The following is a 23160-nucleotide window of genomic DNA, read 5'->3' on the forward strand; positions in this document are numbered from 1 at the left end:
TCGTTCAAAAAGAAAGACTCTTTTCAGTGAACTTTTTTCCTTTCATATATCATGAATCACTCACTGGGAACAATCCATGTCGCTAACAGTAACTGATAATCATAACACATTTCTCTTCTGTATTTTTCTTTTTCTCGTGCTATGTATGTATAGACGGCTCTAGCGGGGCAGTTTTTCTCCGTGGCGAGTCATTATAGCGTTTAATCAGCTCCGTTTAAAAAAAAATTGAAAATTCCGTGATGATTGCAATGTTTGCAGCGCTAGCTTAGCTTGTATTCGGCTCGGATAACACGAGAAGTTCTACCGGCCGGGACCTGATAGTAAGAGATGACAGACACAGGCTGTGTTCAAATATATTCACTTATTAATCACAATAAAGGGATTATTTATACTGTGAACTCGACTGTTCATTTATACTCAGGAGAGAAAGTGTTTTCCGGTGCTACTTGGGCGCGCACTTAATACGTCATTATGTCGCATTCAGGTGTCGTCTAGTGTTGGGTCGTGAGCGAACGATCCGTTCAAAGAGAACGATTCTTTTCAGTGAATAAGAGTGAACGAATTCGTTCTTTCTTCCCTTTCATCTATAACTTCAACCAGTAAATTTAATCAACACCCAAAATTTGAAAACGGCTTGATTTCTATTTATTTGTATATCTCTAAATACAAAATGTGATCAAGAGCACATGGTTTGTTTGTGAGATGTCTTTGGAGGCCTACTCACCATTTGGCAAAATAATATTTGAATTTTCATCTTGTATATTTTTACCTGCTTTTTTTGTTTATGTTTTGTTTACATCAGATAATAAGTCGCTTTTTCCCCAAGGAACACTTACTCTTACTAATTGAATTATGTTATTTTAATAGGGTGGGTTACAAAGGTCTGGCCTTTCTGACATTTGCATGTTCTGTCCATGCTTGGGTTTTCCTTCTCCCCATGCTTGGGTTTTTCTTTGTTTAGACTTCATCCCACATTCTCAACACAGGTTAGGTTCATTGAAGACTCTTTATTTGTGTGAATGTGAGTGTGAATGCTTATTTTATTTACACGGTTTTAAATGACCTCCAATGGCTTTTTGGTTATTTACCCTACTCATCAAAGATGTTTATTTATCAAACAAAATTCGTGTCAACAAAAAGAATGAAAACTATCTGGGTTAGAATATATTGAGGACAGACAATGGGGATGTAACCACAACCAAAATATTTGATTACATTGTACGAGCGTGCTTGTTTTCCTTTTATAGTATTGCAGCCTATGGAGGTGGTGCGTCCGACACCAAACGTCATCGTTACGCGCCGTACACCCGGAAGTGGAGCTCGTTAATAATTTACTAGAAGTGTTTGCGAGTACTTTTTATGAGTAGCTTTAAGTGAAATACTCAACGCCTAACCGTGTGGAACATTTTGAAGATGAGCGAAACAGAAAACGAGAAGGTAACAAATTTGGGTCACGAAACACCAGACGCATTGTTTGAGTCACATCGGAGACAGTGGTGAGCTGAATTCTTTTGGCCGTTTTTTTTTTTTTTGCTTTCAGGGTCCTGCAGCCCTGAGGGAAGAGGGGAACAAGCTTTTCAAGGCCGGCGATCTGCAGGGTGCTGTGTCTTGTTACACCAGAGCACTGAAGCTGAGTGACAACAAACAAGAAAGCGCTGTACTTTACCGCAACCGATCTGCATGCTACTTGAAAATGGAGGACTATAACAAGGCAGAGACAGATGCCTCCAAATGTAATACGGTTCTTGTTCATGGCGTATAGATGTTTTACGCTGATTCATGGAAAATCTATCAGACAATTGTAGTTACAAGAGATTGCCCTCAATGACACACCCACTAAACTGGGCACTTCATTTGGTACACTTCAAAATCTGAAACCCACGATTCAATAGCTGAACAACTTAACCACCCTAGTTAAAAGCTTAAAAATAGGTGAGAGTACAATAAACACGTTTGACAACCTCATATGCTTTTGGTACAATAATTTTAATTTGACCCTGTTCTGATATAGTATACTGCACTATGTATATGTCTCTATGTCAAAACTTTGGATAATTGTCTTGGTAGAGGTCAATTTTAATATACAGTACAGACCCGATACTGGATTGCATTAGGTTTTGCATATGAATATAATTGTATAGCCAGTGTTTCTGTGTGCACAGTTGCCTCTTGAAGTTATTTGATTCTTTGTTTGTTTGTCTTTTAGCTCTCAATACTGACCCAAGCGATGTGAAAGCCAGATTTCGGAGGGCTCAGGCTTTCCAGAAACTTGGACGTTTTGACCAGGCCTTTGTGGATGCACAGACATGTGCCCAGCTTGAGCCCAAAAACAAAGCATTCCAGGATCTCCTCAGACAGCTGGGGGCAGAGATCCATCAAAAGGTGATGTAAAATACCCTTAGGAGTATTCTGTGATCTTCCGAAAAAAGGCAGTGCTCACCAGCATTTTTTGCTTTTAATCTTTGTAGTCACTACAGTTAAACTCCACAGATGCACGTGTGCAACAGATGTTCTCACTCCTTGTGGATACATCTGTGAAAGATTCTGACCGACAAAAGGTAGGTTTGCCTTCCCAGGAAAACTCTATGATATGATGTGTTTCTACCGTTTAAGTAATATGGGTCAACTGACTGATTTCAGGCTGCCCAAAATCTGGTGGTGTTATCTCGAGAAGACGCAGGCGCTGAGCAGATCTTCCGTAATGATGGAGTGAAGCTGATTGACCAGCTTCTTCATTCAAAGCTAGAGGATGTTGTCCTTTCTGCTCTGAGGACTCTGGTTGGCTTGTGTACCGAGCATCAGTCCAGAGTAAATTCAACAATTTTCCTTTCAGCCGATTTCTGTACTGATTGTCTTTGTTTGAGGCTGTCATACTGGACTTAGTTGGGAGAGTTCGGCTAAACCCTGGACTGGGTCCCAGTTAAATCACAGGCTTGACTATGAAATTAAGGTTGTAAACCACTGTTATGATGAGCAGATCCCTGTAGATGGCAGAATTGAGGCACTTTCAGTTTATGGAGTCAATGGCGAATGGCGTTTAAAATAAATGCCACAATCAAGGCACGTTATGAATTAGCGTTAGTTACTGGGAGAAAAAAGTACTGTGGGTCTTGAAATTCCAGTCAAGATGCTCTAACACAGCTGACAAAAAATGAGACAGTTAACTAAAGAACATGCCAAATTCATTCAGGGTGGCCCTATGTCTTTTTTTACTTTAGTATTTACCAGCAGTTTATTCACCGCATAGATCCACTCCCCAAATATTTAAAACAGCCTGTCGAGTTGCCATACATTTTCAACTGTATGAGAAAATCCAGAGAAAAAACTGCAGTGTACTGTTGTTGCCTATGTCTGTAACTGTGCCGTTTTAATTTCTTGACTTATACTGAACTATCATATTTATCTGCATTACTGAAAGACAGACCGCATTTCTGGTCTTCATGCTGGAATGTATGCTTTTATTCCTAGACGATGGCAATAGTGAACGAGCTGGGCATGGAGCAACTGTGTGCAATCATGGGATCGGGAGGCTCTGCTGTTTCACTGGCCACCTGCCACCTGCTGAAGGTGATGTTTGAGGCTCTCACGCAGGGCATGAAGAGGGAGATCAGGGGAAAGGAGGAAGCTATACTTCCTGGTGAGTTTGGACTCAAGTCATTTTTGTTTCATTAATATTTATTTTAGAGTCTCAGAATTTGATTTTCAAGTACAACCGAAACATGTTTCTCAAGTATTACTGTATTTGACGAGGTGCCTTCTCTCAGGTAAAGTGGATTCAATGTTTGTGGGCTGTGTGGATTTTTCAAACAGAACCATCCAAGGAGCTTCGGTCGATGTTGCGTCACCTCTTGGAGATGATGCCAGCGTCAAACGTGTCAGGACCTGGAAGAGACAACGCCATCAACCTTCTAGTCAAACAAGTACCCCGCAAGTCCTTGAAAAACCCAGACAACTCCCTGACACTATGGGTGATTGACCAGGGTACGTCACTTCTTAAGAAAATTTAATTTCTATAAAACCATATTTCACCTTTTGAGTCTTTTGAGTAAGAGACAATGAGGAAATAGAGGTTTCTCCTTATCAAAGGCAACTTCAGAGATTTTCTTTATGTTGTGTAGTGGCTTGGATTTACTTGGTTCAACTCTTGCAGGGCTGAATAAGATTTTGGAGGTGGCTGCATCAGTGCCTGAGCTCTCAGAAGGGCCAACACTTACCGAGAACTCCCACATGAGTTGCTCAGTCTTGCTTACCAAGCTGTATGACGATCTTCAAAGTGACAAGGAGAGGGAGAACTTCCATAATCTGTGTGAAGACTACGTTCGGTGAGTTGGTAACCCAGGTTGCTCAAAAACAAATCAACTGTGTTACCAAACAGAGAAATTGCACTCGATATCTAAATGGTAACTTCCTTCACATATTGCTGTTTATATTTGGCTTAGACAACACTTTACCCAAACGGGCCTTGGAGGCAAGCTGCGAGCCATCCAGACCGTGTCTGTGCTCCTCCAAGGGCCGAGCGATGTCGGCAACCGAACCTTGGAGATGTCAGGAATGATGGATGCAGTTATATCCTTATGTGCCTCTGAAGATGTGATTCACCAGCAGATAGCAGTGGAGGCTCTTATTCATGCAGCAGGTAAAGCTAAGAGAGCTTCCTTCATCACAGCCAATGGTGTGGCACTTCTCAAGGACCTCTACAAGAAAAGCGAGAATGACCGAATACGTGTGAGAGCCCTGGTGGTAAGCAAACCGGTGTACAACGTCAACGTCTCTAAATTTCTAACAGTTCTAACAATGGCCCTTTGTGGTTATTCAGGGGTTGTGCAAGCTTGGATCAGCGGGAGGGACTGATTTCAGCATGAAGCAGTTTGCCGAAGGATCCACACTAAAGCTATCCAAACAATGCAGGAAGTAAGAATAACAGATGAATATCTGTTTAGGACTATTGTGTTGCTAAGTGGTGGTTGTCGAATACTTTCCCGTTAGGTGGCTTTGTAATGAGTCGCTGCCTCCTACGTCCCGACGATGGTCCGTGGAAGGCCTCGCCTATCTCACCTTTGATGCTGATGTGAAAGAGGACTTTGTTGAAGACAGAAATGCTCTTCAGGCCATGTTTGAACTAGCAAAGGTTTAATTTGACAAGTGTTTTCAACTTGTAATATTAGACACAAACATCATCTCTTGTTACACACACACACACACACACACACACACACACACACACACACACACACACACACACACATATATATATATATTTTTTTTATCAGTTTTTTTTCCTGCTCCATAGTATGTGAGACTACCATCAGTATAGCACACATACTGTACCAATCTTGGATAACGTGAACATTCTTGCCTTTATTTTTCTTGCAGTCTGAGGACAAAACAGTACTCTTCGCTGTAGGCTCCGCTCTGGTAAACTGCACAAACAGCTATGAAGTGGAAAAGCCTGATCCTCAGATGGTCGAGCTGGCTAAGTATGCAAAGCAGCATGTGCCGGAGGAGCACCCCAAGGTAACGTTTCAATACCCTTTGAAAAGTGGTTGTCTGCTTCTTTTCCTGAAATGTTTGTGAGTAGGTAGATCCAACGCTTGAACAGAATTCCATACATACTGTAGTTTTTATTGTGTAAAACTAAATCATATGAAACTTTGTCATCTGTCAGGATGCAGCTGCCTATGTGGAGAAGCGGCTAACAAAGTTGCTGGAGGCTGGAGTGGTTTCGGCATTAGTGTGTATGGTTAAACATGAGAGTCCGGCTCTCACAGATGCCTGTAGAGAATGTATCTCCAGGTATGAAGTTGGTCGGAGCGTTTTTTATTTTTGTGTGTGTGTGTGTATTGTGTACATTTACTCAGTCTGTTTGTCATCATTCACATCAGGGTGTTCTTGGCTTTAGTGGAGCGACAAGAAGACAGAGGCACAGTAGTAGCCCAGGGTGGGGGAAAGGTATATTGGTGTACATCGATATGCTTATAGTTGAGCCCATACCTAGGGTCTCATGTAATCTAATGTACAAATGTTGTTTTCCACCATAGGCTCTCATCCCACTGACAACTGATAACACTGATGTAGGAAAGGTCAAAGCAGCACAGGCACTTTCCAAAATTACTATCACATCTAATCCAGAGATTGCCTTCCCTGGAGAAAGGGTAAAAATAAATCCACTCATGTAATTCTGCTTTTAAAACTATATTTTTGGTGTTAAACTGATCTTGTGTTATTACAGATTTATGAGGTTGTGCGCCCTCTTGTCAGTCTCTTAAATCTTCAATGCACCCTGCTACAGAATTTTGAGGCACTCATGGCTCTGACCAACTTGGCTGGAATCAGTGAAAGACTCAGGTTGGCCACTAGGGGGAAGTGTCTTCTTAGAAAATGACATGAATTCATTCAATTTTTTCAGTCATTTGTAGTTGTTCGCCTAAAGGTCTGATAATATGAACACAAAGTATACTTTACCAGAGTCATCATATTTTTTTAACAACAAAATGTGACTAGAGGAAACTTTGCTATGCAAACTAAGTACAAGTAAATGTTGCCACCAGTCTAAAGCAAGAGAACGTTTGGAAGACCGTTTTAATTGTTTTAGTCCGCTTGTGTTCTCTTGATTTTCTAAATGTATCTTGATCAAACTAAATTTAGTTTAGTTTGGTTTGTTGCTGTTTCGTTGAAATGGGTTTTTTTCCCCCGCAGACAAAAGATAATAAAAGAGAAGGCTGTGCCAAAAATTGAAGGCTACATGTTTGAGGAGCACGACCTGGTCCGAGCAGCTGCCACAGAGTGCATGTGTAACCTCATCCTGAGCACAGAGGTATGGCAAACAATCAGATGCACGTGTTGAAAAGCTGAACTCGGGAGCCTAACGGTGTGTGTTTGCGCCTGATGTGCATAATCAGGTGCAAGAGCTGTACCTTGCCACTGGCAACGATCGCCTGAAGCTCCTTGTACTCTACTGTGGCGAGGACGACGAAAGGCTGAGAAGAGCCGCTTCAGGAACACTAGCCATGCTGACTGGCGAGCAGCCTGAGCTTTGTGCTCGTATCACCACAACAGTGAGCAAAGCTTCGTGTCTCTCACCGTGACCGTCACATTGCTACTCACACAACACGTCTTTTTCCAGACCACCCACTGGCTGGAGATCCTGCAGGCACTGCTACTCAGTGAAATAACTGACTTGTGTCATCGCGGTGCGGTCATTGTTTTTAACATGATGCGAGCTGAGAAGAGTCTGGCAGAGAAACTTATTGAGAGTGAAGTCCTGGAGATTCTGTTCGTCTTGACAAAGGGAAGACAGGGCACATCAGTACCAGCCTCAAAGGTAGCTCAGAACTGCCTAGATAAGGCAATGGAGTACGGCATCATCATGAGTAAAGAGGGAAAGGACATGCAGGAAGGAACTAAAGCTTAAATCAGAGCAATAGCCAGTACCTGAACATTTCAGCCATTTCAACGTTTTTCCTGCTGAAATACTCCTAAAAGACCAAGAACTTCCTAAATTTAGTAATGGAAGCAGCAATGACATTTTAATGTTATGATTTTGTCACAATGTTTTATACTTTGGTAAAAAAAAAAAAAGTACTGTATTTATCACACTATCAAAATATGTATATTTGTAATATCATGTACACTAATGCACAAAAAAGTGGTCCACTTTTCAAACAATTATACAATAATTTGACACTGCATGTTTTAGGTTTTTGCCCCCAAAACATTTTTATTAACTATTATTTACACTCGTGTGTGTTCGGGGATTACTCCACAATAAACTACCAGTGAGTCGTGACCTTTTGTGAATGCGCATGCGCAATACCAGTCATTTTGTGGGAAGCTGCATCGTTGACGTTCTGCTGGAGTCGCCTAACTTAAGTCATTCTAATGACCTGGTTTGGGTTCGGCTTCAACGCCTTCGGACAGATACATGTATGTGAACCTGTTAGTACAGACGACGACACTACCAACAGGGTTAAAGTCATAACGCCATTTGAGTTCAAGTGTCATGTTGACGGAAGCTGCTGTCGAAAAATAAGGGGACTCCGAGCGAGCTGGAGTCGAAGCGCAACTCTTCACGCAAATGGTGAGCGACCGATGAAAAGTTTCACTTAGCTAATAAAATGACAAATTACGTTTATGCATTATCACTGAAAATGGCTCGACGTTGCTGTGTTGCCAGGTGTGTGCTTGGCAGGTTTCAACGCTGCGAGTGGGATTTGTGGGACAGGGTGCACGGACGCCACTGTCGGGGAGTCTTTCTTAATCCTCGCTTTTCCAAACAGAATTGAATCATGGGACCTGGACAACGAGAAGAAGACCCCAGTATGGAGCATGGAAGTCAAAACTCCATCCGAAAGCGCTGGTAATAATTGCTGTAGTCTGTGGCGTATAAACGGAAGACGCTATTCACCATAGCGCCATCCTCTGGATAGATATGGGTGTTTGTATCAACATCTTCACTGAAATCACACTTTGATGCTTTCCAGGTACGCCCCCGAATCTGCCCTTAGTCCCAGATGGTTACATTGCCATAAAACCTCCCTTCTATCGGCCATTGTCTCCGCACCTGAAGGCCACCAGGCTGGCTCTGGGTGCAGAGCATTGCATTCTCCTCAGTGCCTCTGGAAGTGTGTACACATGGGGACTGGGCAGGTATAACTCAGACACTTGTCAGTTTTGGTCATCTCGCGCAGTGTTTCTAAGCCTCGTTTTTGCATATTTTGACAATAAATAAGTAAATCACCAGCAATAAGTGGATACACAGAAGATGGAATAATTACAGTGTGTACACTACGGTTCAAAAGTTTGGGGTCACTTAGAAATGTCCTCTTTTTTTTTTGGCTATTATAAAATGGCTATTTTTCAATGAGTGTAACATTAAATTAATCAGGAATACACTCTATACATTGTCAATGTGGTAAATTACTATTCTAGCTGCAAACATCTGACTTTTAATGCAATATATACATAGATGTATGAAGGCCCATTTCCAGCAACCATCCCTCCAGTGGTCTAATTGATAGTTTTCTTCACTACCTTTTATGCAAGAACCACATGAGAGACAGTTTGCCCCTTTTACGCTTGCAAGCGGAGAAAGCCATCATCACTCTTGTGTCACAGAAGAGCGTCTGAAAGCAGTCGGACTTTCGCCTCTTGCAGGAGTCTATTTATTGAGAGAAAACAGGGTGGTGGTGAGGGTGAACAGGTTTCTGGGACGCCTCTGCAAACTAATTTAGTCAGTGCAGAGGGTCTTATCTCTTTGTTTTACAAAGTTTTATAAACAGATACTGGTGGAGCATCTTTAGACAACAAACTAAGCAAGAACGTTTGCACAACATGGAACGTTTCAACAACTCAAGGGAATGTGGGAAGTTTTAACGAGTCAAGGGAAGGTGGAAAGTTTTAACAGTGAATGATTCTAATAAACATTTCAACATAATCATACGATCAAAATAAATTGTCAACCCTAACACTAATTGTCTTTGTTTGCTAATTGCGTTAGAAGGCTGATGGATGATTAGAAAACACTTTAAAACTCTTGTGCAATTATGTTAGTTTTCATGGAAAACACAAAATTGTCTGGGTGACCCCAGACTTTTGAACAGTAGTGTACCTCACTGGCCTAATTACATGAACAAAGACAGATTCAACGAGATGGCATACGGTTAACTTTTTTTTTTTTAAGTAAAATGTCCCATTAAAGATTTGGTATCCCTGCTCTGCAGAACACCATTATTGTATCATTTTTTAACTACTTTACAGTCACGGTCAATTAGGGCACGGTGTCCTCTCATCTGAAGAGCAGCCCAGAGTGGTGGAGGCCCTTTGGGGCATGACCATGAGCTGGGTGGCCACAGGAGGCTGGCACACTGTCTGCATTAGTGGTAAGAACCACTTGTGATGCTGCCAGTGTAATCAGGGATGCCCACAAATGGTATTGCAATGTATTTACAGACGGGGGTGACTTGTATGTGTGGGGCTGGAACGAGAGTGGCCAACTTGGACTTCCCTCGCGAGCTGCTCGGAGGGCACAGCAACATCAAAAAAGTCAAAAGGAAGCAGGTCGGTTATGTAAAATATTTAAAATGCTGGATTATTTTCTGTCAGTCATTCCAATGTGTGTTGTGATCATTTTTCACTTGTCTTACCTTACTGCTGAAATCACATTTGCATGCATGATGCTTGATATGTAGCATGAAGAATATCAACAGCATTTGTATCACAATAGTTGTCTTAAAAATAAGAATTTCCAAATGAAACTATGTTTAACAGATCTTTCAACTCTTGTTGCCAACTTGTTTTTATGTAAAGACACACCGGAGGGAGAGAAGGACGAAGAAGTGTTCATATCTATCCAGGCATTCCCAGCACTACTGGACGTTACTCCATCGTGTGAGATTAAGACAGTTGGCTGTGGCTCCCGTCACACAGCTGCTGTGACATGTAAGTCATGATGTCACTTCCCTATGTCCGCATGAAATTACTACTCCCAATAGGTACATGTGAAAACTAGGTTCAGAGCATGCAGAGAGCACAGATCGCTCTTTAAGATTGCGACTTCCAAACAATTTCTTAACCATCAAACTCACACGAGACATTTTTTTTTTTACATTGAATGGGGGTTGGACTTCTGTTTTCAATGTGATCTTTCTCATTTTAGCTACAGGTGACCTCTACACATGGGGATGGGGTGAGTTCGAGTCCAACTCTAATATTCGCAGCATACATAATTTACATTTGATTTACAAGAGAGATGGTAACTTCCTTGTTTTTCTCCTCAGGTCAATACGGTCAGCTTGGTTACGAGACATCCTGTTCAGATGAGCCGCGCCGTGTGGAGTTCTTCAGTGAACAACGAATGCGTGTTGTCGAGGTGACGTGTGGGGCATGGAATACTTTTGCTGCTGTCGTCAAGGAGGAAGTAACTGCCTCTTAAATATTATGGTATCCTATTGCTAAACATGGACTTTGCACTGTATCGTACAAAGTGACAATTTAAGACTTGAATTACAGTACGTTGTATACACTCAATAAAAAGCTTGACAACTTTGTAAAACTTTTTATATGGAAATATAAAGAGAGATTTAAAAATTACAAATAGGTGTTTTACATATAACAGTAAAGTCAATAAATTCCATAGAAATTTACAGCAAATAACTACTTTATATAACTGATTAAACAATAATAAATGTAGGTGGTCAATTTCTGTCTTCACAGCACAATCTTGAAGGAACTGTGGAGAATATTTTAGAAATATGTTAATTGATTTGTCAAAGGCACACACATTTTTAATTACATTTTTATGTTCACCTGATAAAATCCGGTGACCTTGAAATGACGTGCTGAAACTCTGAGAGGTTCACAGTTCCATCCTTGTCAATGTCCGACTCGTCGAGAATCTAAACGACATCCGGTATTATTACACGTTTGATTATGTTGTGTCCATATTGCAGGATCTCGCTCACGTTATTGATGAGCTGTCTCATCTCCTCGGGGGTTAGTCTCGTGTCATTGGTCTCGCCGGTCAGGCAGTTGACCAGTTTCTCCAGATCACCACAGTTGAGAGTTCCATCATCATCAAAGTCTAAAGATGACAAAATAGCATTAAATATGCTATTGCTTTGAATAAACCAATCACATGCTAAGTTTCTTTAACAACATTTTTACCAAATATACGGAATGCATAGTGGGACTTGATTTCCAGTGTTGCCGAGTCACTGAAGGCACTCAAAAGATCTAGAAAGTCCTCAAAGGTGAGGCTTCCATCTTTCGCTTCGGATGTTGAAAAGACGTGGCAGATCCTCGTTCGAAATGGGTTGGACTGAAACAGGAACAAGTACAAGGGTCATTGCGAAACTTTTTTTAACCAGATGAATGACTCCGCTATATGAGCAGTGACACATTGTACCTTGAGTTCTGGAAGGGTGAAGATCTTCTCCATGGGCACCCTGGGATTTGGAAGGTCTCTCTCATCTTTCATGAGCAGCTCAGTGAATCTTTTATGCGCCCTGGTATTAATAGCCACAACATAATATTGTGTTACATATGCAGCTACCGTATTAATCCTGGCCATTCAAACACCAAATATATTCAGCGTGTGGCATGCAAATGGTCACTTACAGAAGAATTTCTTGTTTTGTTAAAAACGTCAGCTCCTGAAAGTAGAATGACAGTCACCCACAAAATATTGGAAATCCTATAGTACATGGTGTTAGCAACATTTTCTGATTTCGGATTCAACATTATGAGACACCACTGTTGTTTCAAATTGGAAATTGGCGTAGAAGGCTGCTTCTTTTGGGTTGCGCTAAAATAGCTTTAAGTTGGCTAACGTTGCTGGGTGGAACAAGTGTTTGTTTGGCAGGAAATCGGCCAGGACGGGATCGCGTTTTTTATAGTTGGTCACTTACTTGGTATTCTGAGAGCAAATCCTTTCCAAGTTGACTCGCTGTTGTCCCCATCTTGTACTATAGTTAGTTTCCAACGTTAAACTTTTTTTGTCTTATAAATACCGTGTTGTCGCTTCACTTCCGGTGAGCTTGTTAACCATTTCATGCTTGACAAGCTCCACGTACGGATGTTAGCTAAAGTCCAAAAGATCATTCAATCTATGGTCACCAAAGTCCCTAAAGATATTTATTTGTATTCTCAGGGTTAGTGACGCGGTGCTTTGTCTACATATATAGTCGTTATACAGTCTGGAATGGGGAATTTGTTTTTGTAAACATAAGACGTTTCTCGCATTGATTCGTCTTTTCATCGTGTACATAATTCACATAATATCGCCCGAAGTGTTTTTTTTTTTTTTTAATCGTAACGTTTAGAGGCAAAGCGGATCATGACCAAATGCAACATTAATGTTTTGGAGCAACATATGCTGCTAACCAAGCAAACTTATTTCAGCAAGACAATGAATGCTAAGCCACTTTCTGCATGTCTTACAACTTACACCTGAGTGACTTTGTTGTTAAACAGAATGCAAGACATCCCACCTACAAAGCTAAAACAATTGTGTGTTAGGAAAAGTGGTGTAGCAGTAATAATCATGACCCTCTGTTCGTTTTTAGAACATATTGCAGGCATCAGATTCCAAATAGTAGAGAAAAAGTGAAATAAACTCAGGTTTGTTAGTTTGAATATTAAATATCTTGACTTAGTGTATTAAATACAGGTAAAAAAAATTGCAAATCATTGTATTTTGTTTTTATTTACATTATACACAATGTTCCGACTTTATCGGAATTAGGGTTTATAGATGGATGGCTGGATGTTTAAAACAGATAAATTACTAATGTTTTACAATTTCAAATCCAAACTTGTTACGTCATCTTTTATTTTATTTCATTAAACTTGGACAAGAATGCTATAAAAACATATTAGTTTGACTTACAGCACAATATGCGTGAATTCAAAGAACTGATACTTTTTGTAATTGAACAAAGTTTGGATAGCTCAGCAATCTTCTCAACATGCCGAAGTGTTCAGCTCAACTCTGGAGGAAACACAAACTAAGCACCCGGGTTTGTCTCCCAGTTTGTTGAATCTAAAATGAAATACATAAAAAGAGAATCAATCACACAACGGAATACAGTAAAACAAAGTGCTAACATAATTAAAACAGCATGTAATAATTCTTTCTCTTAGATTTATTTGATTGAACAACTTATTTAGGTGGTAACTCAACATTATTAATGTTTTGTTTTTTCCAGACTCTACCTGTCATTGTTGTTCCTTCCCTCGTCTCAGCTGGAACACCGATTCCAAATTCATTTTCAGCGGTGACTCTGAAGTAGTAGATCCCCCTTTCCTCCAGGTCAGTCACCTTGTAGGACAACCTGTGGCATCTGTTTGTGAGTCTTGTCCATCCTTTTCTGCTGATGTCCAGTATGTCAACAAGATAGTTCTTGACGGAGGCTCCTCCCTCATTCTCAGGAATGTCCCAAGTAACTGTGGCAGAGTTCTTGGTAACATTTTTAACAGCTAAATGTGTTGGTGGACCAGGGGAATCCAGAACCTTCACACTTAGAGTCAAAGAGGGATTCCCGGCATCGTTTTGCATTTTGACTATGTATTTGCCTGTATCATCGCGGGTTACTTTTTCCACAGTGATGGAGGTGACAGAGTCTGTGGTGTTGATCAGTCCTCTGATTCTTAAATCCACATCTGCTTTTTCCCAAGTCACACTGGGAATAGGTTTGCCCGTGAAAGGCACGGTGAAGGTGAAGGCACTTCCTTCTTTGACATGGAGGGTCTTCTTCATGTCAGTGCTAATATCAAACCTAGGTTCTTCCACTCTATCCACAGTCGCAAAAGGATCCGTTTCAGGACTGGCTTCACTGATGCCTACCTTATTTATTGATCTAACAACAAAAACATATTCTGTCCCTGAAGTGAGCCCAGTTACTTTAAACTCAGTTTTATCTGTGTTTTGTGTCCCAACGGACCAGTCTTCTTCTGCACATTTTCTGAATTCAACTTTGTAGCCTGTAATTGGTGCTCCTCCATCAAACAGCGGCTTGTTCCATGACAGAGTGATTGAGGACTTGGAAGAATCGAGAAGTGTAGGTTTTCCGGGAGGGGAAGGCAGAAACTGTGGATCTTCTGCGATGGTGAGAGGACATGGTAGACTGGGTTCACTTATCCCTGCAGCATTCTCTGCAAAAACCCGGAATTCATATTCACATCCTTCATGTAAGCCGGTGGCTTTGACTCGTAGGTCGTAGACAGGCTTCTTATTAACACGCAGCCAACGAATGCCTTGCTTGTCCCGCTTCTCAATGATGTACCCGCTGATTCGGCTCCCTCCATCAGATATTGGCCTCTTCCAGCAGATAGTCATAGCGTCAATCGTTGCACTTGTGACCTCAACATCCATTGGAGCAGATGGGATGTTGAAGGGGTCGACTGCCCTGATGGGATCACTTTCCAAAGTCTCCCCTTCGCCATACTTGTTTACTGCCCTCACCCTAAAGAGGTATTCATTCCCTTTAAGCAGCTTAGTTATTTTGCAAGTAGTTGCCATCAAGTCACCGTAGATAAGAGTCCAGGCCACACGACTGGTTTCACACTTCTCAATGATATAATGCATGATCTCTGCACCACCTGTCTCGTGAGGGGGTCCCCATGATAAACTCAGTTTCTCCGCTGAAAGTCCAGACACTTGCAGGGGTCCTGCTGGAGGACCAGGCCTGTCTAAGACTTTGCATGTAAACTCAATAGATGTGGTACCCGCAGTACTTTGGAGGCTCAGAGTGTACTGTCCAGAGTCTTTTCGAACACTCTCCCGGATTAACAGACACGTATGCGTCTTGGTTGTTGTAATCTCAACCCTACCCTTTGTGCCAATGGCTCTACTATTCTTTGACCATAACACTGTAGGGTTTGGGCGACCTGAGATGTCAGCATCTATTCTGAGGAGATCACCTACTTTGACAACCAAAACCTGTTTAAATTTGTCCTCTATGATAATTTTAGGTGGCTCCACATCATGCTGTACAGTCACGGGTCCTGTGGCCTCAGATGGTGCACTGAAGAGCTCAGCTGCATTCTTTGCAAGAACCCTGAAGTCATATTGTTCACCCTCTGTGAGACCAGTCACCTCCCAAAAGGTATCAACTAAGTTGGTGAAGTTACATTTTAGCCAACATGTATCCGGAAGCTCTTTCCGCTCTACAATGAAAGTAATAATTTTAGCCCCACCGTCATAGTTTGGTTTCTCCCAGGAGAGGGAAACTGAAGAGTTTGTTATGTTGGAAACTGTGAGGTTTCGTGGGGGGTCACACTGGTCTCTCGCTGCAACAGGCTCAGAGGTATTACTGCAGGGACTTACACCAACAATATTCTCAGCATAGACCCGAAATTCATATACCAGGCCTTCTTCAACGTTTGTAACTTTGAATCTGTTCTCTGTCACTGGACTTTTGTTTAATTTTGTCCACAGAATACTACTTTGATCTTTGCGTTCAATATGATAGCCAATAATCGGGCTGCCACCATCACTGCTCGCTGGGTCCCATGTAATGACCATCGCAGACTTTGAGGCACTCACAACAGAGATATTGCTTGGTGGACTTGGAACCTTGAAAGGATATTGAGCAATAACTGGTTCAGACTCAACAAAGGAGCTCTTCCCGTAGCGATTTTCTGCAGCAACACGGAAGTAATATTCAGTGCCCTGTGTCAGACGGGATATTTTTATCGAGGTCCTGGCAACGGTGGCTGACACAGTTTGCCAGATTGTGCTGTTTGTATCTCTCTTCTCAACAACATAATTAGAGATTTGACATCCTCCACAATAATGAGGGGGCTGCCATTTCAGACCCACAAATTCAGCGCTCACTTCTTCCACAGTGAAATCACACGGTGGTCCAGGTTTTTCAAAAACATTCACATGGATCTCAGCAGATGTCGTTCCAGCGGAATTGGTGACGGTTACCTCATACAGGCCAACGTCTATCTTTGTTGCATCTTTGATTATGATTTGAGATGATGTCTCTGATGTACACACATTGACCCTGCAGGTCTCTTTGAGTATGTTGCCATCTTTCTTCCACGTTACGGTGGGATGTGGTACACCCTTGAATGGCACATCAATTTTCAAATCATTCCCTGCCTTCACACTAAATGTGCTGGACAGCAAACTAATAATGGGTTGAGCACTTGTGTCTTTCACGATAACAGGTGTCAACAGGAGCTTGGGCTCACTCTTCCCCTTTTCATTCACAGCACTAACTCTGAAGAAATACTCCATTTCTTTTGTCAGCCCATGAATGACTGTTTCCGGTGTTTTACTCTCAGAACAAGTTCTCCACTTGTCATGTCCTTTTGCTTGCATTTCGACAATATAACATGTAATTTTGCTGCCTCCGTCATGATCTGGCTTTTCCCATGAGAGTTTTACGCTGTCATTGGTGACATCGCTGTGTGTGATTTTCCCAGGAGGAGAAGAAACTTCAGAAACTTTAACAGGCTCTTTTGTTTCAGCTGATTGTCCACTTCCATACTCGTTTACAGCCAAGACACGGAAGTAATAAAAACATCCCTCTTGGAGGTTGTCAATTTTATACGAGTTCCTTGTGCAGTTACTACACACACTTGTGAAGACCTTTCTATTCTCCTCTCTCTTTTCCACGGCATAATGTGAAATCACTGCTCCTCCATCAATGAGAGGAGCCTCCCAGGTGATGAGCACAGAATCTCTCTGAATATCTTTCACTTGGAGGTTTGTTGGTACACTGGGAGTATCCAACACTCGCACATTGACGAATGCTGACTTAGAGCCCTTGCAGTTCGTAACACTCAATACATATTTCCCCGTGTCATTTCTGTTCACATTTTCAATCATCAGCAACGTGTAGGTGCCTGTCACCTCTATTTGTGCGTTCTCACTGAGAGCACCACCTTCCTTTGACCATTGGACTTCAGGTTCCGGCCTTCCTCTGATAGCAACATAGAGACGTAATGTTGAACAGGCTCGAACACTAACTAGCTTTCTCAAAGCTGTGTCCAACTCAATTTCGGGGTGCTCTAGTTTCTCAGCTGCAACCACAGACCCTGGTGAGTCCACCGGGTCGCCAACTCCATTGGCATTTGTTGCGCGCACCCGAAAGTTGTACTCCGCATTTTGCTTCAGACCTTTTATGGTGTCTTTTGTATCTTCAGTGTTTGGTGTGCATGTTAGCCACTTATCATCTGCTGCTTCTTTCATCTCAACAACAAATCCATTAATGGATGCGCCACCATCATAGATAGGCTTGGACCACGATAGAGAGACAGTACTGCACGAATGGTCTGTCACTTTGAGGTTGGTAGGGGGACCGGGAGGGTATGATGTATCACACACTTTAATATAATCGCTTGGCTCACTGGGTGCACCAACACCAGCAGTATTCTCTGCCGATACTCTAAACTGATAATAATGTCCCTCGGTGAGTCCTGTGCATCTGAAGCGCAAGTCACTCAGTCTTCTCTTGTTGCATTTTGTCCACCTAACACCCTCTTTATCACGTTTCTCCAGGATGTAGCCATCTATCTCAGAGCCCCCATCAGTCTCAGGTCTTTCCCACGTCAACATGACAGAGTCTCCGGTCACAGCACTGGCAGCAGGGGTAGAAGGAGCACTGGGTGTTTTGAAAGGATTTTGTGCGATGAAAGGTTCTGATTCCAGATATTCCCCGACACCAAATTTGTTCACGGCGCAAACACGGAATATGTATTCTCTCCCGGGTGTCAGCTTGGTTGCTTTGTAACTGACAGTTTCAACATGAGGATCAACTCCTGTCCATGTAACACGGCTTGTCTCCCTTTTTTCAAGAATGTAATGTGAAACACTGGCTCCGCCATCATTTAAAGGGGGGTTCCAATGAAGATTACACTTTTCACCACTGACAGCTTTCACCCTTAAAGGTCCTTCTGGGGAACCGGGTCTGTCCAGCACCTTTACATTAACCGGCATGGATGTTGTTCCATCAATGTTAGTGAGACTCAGGACGAAGCATCCCCCGTCCACTCGTGTACAGTCTCTGATAGTCAGTGTTGTATGAGTGATGGTGTTTTTTACATCAGTCCTTGGGGTAGCTTTGTTAATTTCCTCCCCATCCTTCAGCCACCTTACTTCGGGAAGGGGTTTTCCAAAGTAATCCGCTTCAATTATAAGTGTTTCCCCAGCCTGAGCAATAACTGTACTCTTGAACTTGGGGTCCATAATCGCAGAAGGTCTTTCAATTACATCTTCAGCAAAGATGGTTACACATTCAGAAGGTTTGCTCCAGACACCTGCACCATTCTTGGCAGTGACCCTGAACATATAACTTTGGCCTCCCGTCAGATCTGTAACTGTGAACTGATTTTCAATAACATTTGTGAAGTTTGCTTTCATCCATCGGCCATCTGGGAGCTCCTTCTTTTCAACGACGTAGCCTGTAATAGAGCTGCCACCATCATAGCCAGGTTTGGCCCACTGGAGTGTGATATTCTCTTTTGTAATGACAACAGCTTCAGGTTTACCAGGTGGATCACAGGGATCTCTTGCGACATAACAGTCAGATACCTTGCTCGATGGACTGAGTCCAGAAATATTTTCAGCAAAGACTCTGAATTCATACTCAATGCCTTCCTCCAGGCCAGTCGTTTTGAATCGGGTGTCAGGTATGGCAAGTTTGTTCAGCTTGGTCCACAAGATGCTGTTTTTCTCCTTTCGTTCCAGATGATAGCCAGTGACAGCACTACCTCCATCTCTACTTGGGGGTGCCCATTCAACTAACATACTGTACTTTGACACCGTGGATATAAAAGGTGTACCAGGAGCCGCGGGCACACTAAATGGGTACTGTGCAAGTACAATTGAAGATGTGATGGCAGCACTCTTTCCATACCTATTTTCTGCAAACACTCTGAATTGATACTCACTACCAGTCTTTAGTTTGGTGACTTTGATTGTTGTCCGCACTGTCGTTGCTGATACGGTTTGCCACTCCATGTTAGTAATGTCACGTTTCTCCACGACATAGTTGTCAAGCTGACAGCCTCCTGTGTATTCGGGGGGCTCCCAGGAAATGGACACATAGTCGGAACTAACTTCATCAATTTTCACAGGCCCAAGGGGGGGGTCAGGCTTTTCAAGAACGACCACTGTGATTTCTCCTGTGTAGCTTCCAGCATTGTTGCTTGCTGTGATGGAGTATTGACCAACATGCTCCCTGGTAGCGTGTCTGATATGAAAAACTGTCATCGATGATGTAGTTGAGATCTGCAGCCTGGATGTCTCTTTGACGGCCTGTCCATTTTTTTTCCATTCTATCTTTGGGGCTGGATTACCCAGTATTGGTATTTCGACTTTCAAATCATCACCGTTTTTCACTGTAAACGTAGTAATAGTCAGTTGGAGGGTTGGTTTTAAAGCTGTTTCCTTTGCTGTATCGACAGCAGACTGGTCTTTGGGATTTTGTGTGTTCCTTTCAACAGACCCAGTCATCTGCCCTGTAGAAGCAAATAAATAAAACATCATGTAAGACTTTATCGCACAACGATTTAAACGGTCTAAAGAAATGTTGAGTTTGTAATTATATTTTCAAGATGCAGTCATAAATCAAATTTACAGTGAAAACTTTATGACGACTAGATGTGTGCTTTGCATACCTTCAACAATAGCAGAGGTGGATGACTCGGGATAAGTATCATGTAGGGGCTGAGCTGTATCATTTCTTTCATTTCCTGTCTACAAAATAGATCGATGTCAGTGAATTAAATTAAAGTACTGATGCGTAATTCTTACATGGTCCCATGAAAAACTTTAATATGCTAATGTGTTAAAGTATGGCATGGTATTTTAATAAACAGATGCATTATTGTCCAAGATGAAAAGATACAAACTCTAAACAATATACAAGCTAAAATGCATACAATGTTGTTATATTTTTTGCATAAGTTTAAAAAAAGGACTTACTTCTTTGTCTGTTCCTGCTTCCATCCTTATTTTACAGTAGTTGTCCTTTTACTCGGCAAGAAAAAAAAAACCTAACAAACAAAAACAATTTAATTTAATGCTGTTTGAGATACAATGAAATGAAGCAGTGCTCCCAAGCAGCCGAACTCATATAACTTCCAGCAGTCACAGTCTGCTTTATCTCCAAAAGCATGCAGTTACTCAGCCGCTAAAATAGACAGATGACTGAGTGGCCAGCTGCTGCTTCTAAAGTTAGGCCAAACCATGGGTTACAAAACAGTAAGCAGACATATTCAACTCTATGCATTTTCGCTCCGAAAATAATAAAAGGGTAAACACTTGCTGGCTGAGAACAGATTAATACGTTTTCAGTTATTTCTAATGGGGAAAATTGCTTCGGAACTCAACTGTTTCACTTCTCAACACTCTTTCTAGAACAAATTAGCGTTGAGATCCGAAGTTGTACTGTATTTTAGCAATGTGAATAAACAAGATGAGTATTGCATGGGGCTGTAACAATACAGTAAAGTTGAAATTCAATTTATAGCATTCTTACTAATATTATAATACTTTTATTTTGGCACCTCAAGCAGGAAATGCAAGTGTAACCGATAGAAAGAATAGAAACGTGACAGGAGCTGAACAGTTGTAAAATAATACAGGATACGCGCTTTGTTTGCCTATATATGTACAATACTGTTGTTTATATCTTATTCAAACATTTACTCGCTTCATATTATCGTGATGATGACGACAAATAAACACAGTTAACGGTCAAGTCACGGCCGGACAACTGTGGATAGCTTTTACTTTGGCAATTCAAACCGGAAACACGAATACCAACGACGAAGAACCAACGTAACTATTCGGGAAGTGACAGGAGCTTAACATTAGTTAAACGTGCACAAATGTAAGTCACCTGTTTTGCGTGATCATACGTATGATTTACTTTGTAGTTGATATTTTGACTGAAATATTTATTGTCCTTTCATCCTATGAATTGGAACCAAACACCTGGCATACCACTAGACGCAAAAAGACGCCAGCCTGTTTATCTCCGCAAGCAATGTAAAACGTCAACACCCTCCACCCCACCTCCACAGCCATGCCAGTCCAGTTTGTTTACTGGAATCAAGACTTTATAAAAGATGTGCCCGTCAGTACCAATAACACGTCTGCATGGAAATCGAGGTTTGACACTGCCATTCAAGCTGGATGGATTGACAGGATGGAGAGGGGGCTCCTTCGCTACCGTTTGGAGGATTTACAGTCACGTATCCTGCCTGGCCCCTGTGGTTTTGTTGCCCAGTTAAATATCAAGAGAGGACTAAAGCGAAGAAAGCCTCAAGAGATCCTAAGTATTCAGCAAGATTTCAATGCTGAGCTGTTTAATTTTAACAAAGTCAATCCAGATGAGATCATATTTGAGATGATTAAGGGATCTGAGGAAGGGCATGAAATTGGCCCTCAATCGTGTAAGACTGTTGTGTTGGTCAATGTCAGTCCTCTGGAGTTTGGACATTGTCTTTTTGTTCCAGATCCAACACGCTGCTTTCCTCAAATCCTCACTAGGTTTGCCGTTGAAGTTGGTATTGAATCGGTCCTGCTCAGCTCTGATCCATCTTTTCGTGTAGGCTTCAACAGTCTCGGAGCATTTGCATCTGTCAATCATTTACATCTTCATGGATATTACTTGAAGTATAAGCTCAGTATTGAAACTATTCCTGTCCGTCCGCTTATTCCCGACAAAGGATTTTATACTTTGGGAGGATTTCCTGCAGGTTTTCTATTCTACACTGAATCCAAGGGAATGAAGGATGTCGCCAGTGCCATCTGTCATGTCACTGACTTTCTAGTGGAGGCCAATGTCCCTCACAACCTCTTCATGACCAGAGGAGCCTCACCCTGCGAAGACGATGATGACAAGTTATTAAGAAAAGGCGTACGCATTGCCGTGTGGCCCAGAGTAGCTTGTTTTGGTACCAAAGAGGAGTCCGCTCTCAATGTTGCACTATGCGAGCTTGCTGGACATCTACCATTTAAGAACAAGAAGGACTATGAGCTCACCACTGAGTCACGTGTTATAGAAATCATTCAGCGTTATCTTCTCCCGCATGAAGATTTCCTACAATTGGAAAAGCAGCTTACTCATCATTTAATGACACTGTAATGATTTGACAAAACATGTTGAGTTCTGCTCAGTCCTTATGATATTAATAAATGACACATTTAAACTTTGCCAAGAGTGTGTGTGCAGTCACTTTCAAAGATGCCAACAGTTTTCCCAAATAATGATAAAACCCAGAGAGAGTAGTTAAGGAGGCCGTTATTTATTTTTCAGTAAAAGGGAAAAAATATTTACATATATTGAGTGATTGATGGGTATAAGTAGATATACTGATGTGTACAGTAAATATCACAAGATGTAATTCTGACCTTTTGGGTTACATTCATCTTTTGATCAGAAACCCAATATATGATATGAACCAAAGTAGCCTACAATATATTGAATAACAGGACTCTATACTAAGACCAAATCTTCCCAATCAGCGTGTAGGCCAATATGAATCAAAGTCGAGCATGATCCCAATGGAGTTTTATCATGTGCTTGAATGACATCACCAAGACAGTGATGCCAACACAAATGATTAGTGCAGCGAGGTGTGTTTTCATCTGATGATGACCTTGTTTTTCCTCAATATCAAAACACATAATTGATCAAA

The 23160-nt window shown here is 41.8% G+C and overlaps 5 protein-coding genes across 7 annotated transcripts; 3 read left to right on the plus strand and 2 right to left on the minus strand.

The window, feature by feature from the left end:
• Nucleotides 1-1277: 1277 nt before the first annotated feature.
• unc45a (unc-45 myosin chaperone A) lies at nucleotides 1278-7786 on the plus strand. 2 transcript variants are annotated; one of them, XM_061283967.1, is made up of 19 exons: nucleotides 1278-1437; nucleotides 1541-1733; nucleotides 2207-2382; nucleotides 2469-2558; nucleotides 2641-2808; nucleotides 3469-3637; nucleotides 3811-3981; nucleotides 4151-4322; nucleotides 4440-4740; nucleotides 4817-4911; nucleotides 4987-5128; nucleotides 5374-5514; nucleotides 5666-5793; nucleotides 5883-5949; nucleotides 6039-6152; nucleotides 6230-6345; nucleotides 6697-6814; nucleotides 6900-7055; nucleotides 7124-7786. In XM_061283967.1, the coding sequence occupies exons 1-19, from the start codon at nucleotides 1414-1416 to the stop codon at nucleotides 7409-7411; spliced, it is 2829 nt and encodes a 942-aa protein (XP_061139951.1). In that variant the 5' UTR covers nucleotides 1278-1413; the 3' UTR covers nucleotides 7412-7786. The 2 variants fall into 2 exon arrangements, with proteins under 2 accessions (XP_061139951.1, XP_061139952.1); XM_061283968.1 differs by lacking the exon at nucleotides 1278-1437 and having other exon boundaries at nucleotides 1541-1657.
• Nucleotides 7779-11050, plus strand: LOC133157445 (RCC1 domain-containing protein 1-like). The gene is made up of 8 exons (XM_061283969.1): nucleotides 7779-8077; nucleotides 8174-8356; nucleotides 8481-8646; nucleotides 9757-9878; nucleotides 9949-10056; nucleotides 10306-10437; nucleotides 10655-10684; nucleotides 10776-11050. The coding sequence occupies exons 1-8, from the start codon at nucleotides 7879-7881 to the stop codon at nucleotides 10928-10930; spliced, it is 1095 nt and encodes a 364-aa protein (XP_061139953.1). The 5' UTR covers nucleotides 7779-7878; the 3' UTR covers nucleotides 10931-11050.
• On the minus strand, nucleotides 11039-12558 carry LOC133157448 (calcium and integrin-binding protein 1-like). The gene is made up of 7 exons (XM_061283971.1): nucleotides 12405-12558; nucleotides 12115-12149; nucleotides 11903-12002; nucleotides 11662-11815; nucleotides 11460-11578; nucleotides 11305-11393; nucleotides 11039-11227 (listed from the first exon to the last, which is right to left on the minus strand). The coding sequence occupies exons 1-7, from the start codon at nucleotides 12453-12455 to the stop codon at nucleotides 11206-11208; spliced, it is 570 nt and encodes a 189-aa protein (XP_061139955.1). The 5' UTR covers nucleotides 12456-12558; the 3' UTR covers nucleotides 11039-11205.
• A 624-nt stretch (nucleotides 12559-13182) lies between these two features.
• On the minus strand, nucleotides 13183-20630 carry LOC133157442 (titin-like). 2 transcript variants are annotated; one of them, XM_061283962.1, is made up of 4 exons: nucleotides 20438-20630; nucleotides 20131-20209; nucleotides 13711-19971; nucleotides 13183-13537 (listed from the first exon to the last, which is right to left on the minus strand). In XM_061283962.1, the coding sequence occupies exons 1-4, from the start codon at nucleotides 20459-20461 to the stop codon at nucleotides 13503-13505; spliced, it is 6399 nt and encodes a 2132-aa protein (XP_061139946.1). In that variant the 5' UTR covers nucleotides 20462-20630; the 3' UTR covers nucleotides 13183-13502. The 2 variants fall into 2 exon arrangements, with proteins under 2 accessions (XP_061139946.1, XP_061139945.1); XM_061283961.1 differs by having other exon boundaries at nucleotides 13711-19978; nucleotides 20129-20209.
• Nucleotides 20631-21053: 423 nt separating this feature from the next.
• Nucleotides 21054-22675, plus strand: gdpgp1 (GDP-D-glucose phosphorylase 1). Its single transcript, XM_061283970.1, has 2 exons — nucleotides 21054-21347; nucleotides 21467-22675. The coding sequence occupies exon 2, from the start codon at nucleotides 21543-21545 to the stop codon at nucleotides 22605-22607; it is 1065 nt and encodes a 354-aa protein (XP_061139954.1). The 5' UTR covers nucleotides 21054-21347; nucleotides 21467-21542; the 3' UTR covers nucleotides 22608-22675.
• The last annotated feature ends 485 nt before the right edge of the window (nucleotides 22676-23160 follow it).

Source organism: Syngnathus typhle, linkage group LG7 (genome assembly GCF_033458585.1).
Source record: "Syngnathus typhle isolate RoL2023-S1 ecotype Sweden linkage group LG7, RoL_Styp_1.0, whole genome shotgun sequence".
NCBI lineage: Eukaryota > Metazoa > Chordata > Actinopteri > Syngnathiformes > Syngnathidae > Syngnathus > Syngnathus typhle.

Excerpts from the sequence above, each read along its gene's own strand:
- unc45a (XM_061283967.1), top strand. The coding sequence starts at position 1,414 with ATGAGCGAAACAGAAAACGAGAAG. Across the intron at positions 3,982-4,150 it reads ACTATGGGTGATTGACCAGG|GGCTGAATAAGATTTTGGAG; the intron begins GTACGTCACTTC and ends CAACTCTTGCAG. Across the intron at positions 4,912-4,986 it reads CTATCCAAACAATGCAGGAA|GTGGCTTTGTAATGAGTCGC; the intron begins GTAAGAATAACA and ends CTTTCCCGTTAG.
- LOC133157445 (XM_061283969.1), top strand. The coding sequence starts at position 7,879 with ATGACCTGGTTTGGGTTCGGCTTCAACGCCTTCGGACAGATACATGTA. Across the intron at positions 10,438-10,654 it reads TCACACAGCTGCTGTGACAT|CTACAGGTGACCTCTACACA; the intron begins GTAAGTCATGAT and ends TTCTCATTTTAG. Across the intron at positions 10,685-10,775 it reads CCTCTACACATGGGGATGGG|GTCAATACGGTCAGCTTGGT; the intron begins GTGAGTTCGAGT and ends TTTTCTCCTCAG.
- LOC133157448 (XM_061283971.1), bottom strand. The coding sequence starts at position 12,455 with ATGGGGACAACAGCGAGTCAACTTGGAAAGGATTTGCTCTCAGAATAC. Across the intron at positions 12,003-12,114 it reads ACAAAACAAGAAATTCTTCT|GGCGCATAAAAGATTCACTG; the intron begins GTAAGTGACCAT and ends TATTAATACCAG. Across the intron at positions 11,579-11,661 it reads CTATGCATTCCGTATATTTG|ACTTTGATGATGATGGAACT; the intron begins GTAAAAATGTTG and ends TGTCATCTTTAG.
- LOC133157442 (XM_061283961.1), bottom strand. The coding sequence starts at position 20,461 with ATGGAAGCAGGAACAGACAAAGAA. Across the intron at positions 20,210-20,437 it reads AAGCAGGAACAGACAAAGAA|ACAGGAAATGAAAGAAATGA; the intron begins GTAAGTCCTTTT and ends TCTATTTTGTAG. Across the intron at positions 19,979-20,128 it reads CCTCTGCTATTGTTGAAGGT|TCTACAGGGCAGATGACTGG; the intron begins ATGCAAAGCACA and ends TATTTATTTGCT.
- gdpgp1 (XM_061283970.1), top strand. The coding sequence starts at position 21,543 with ATGCCAGTCCAGTTTGTTTACTGGAATCAAGACTTTATAAAAGATGTG.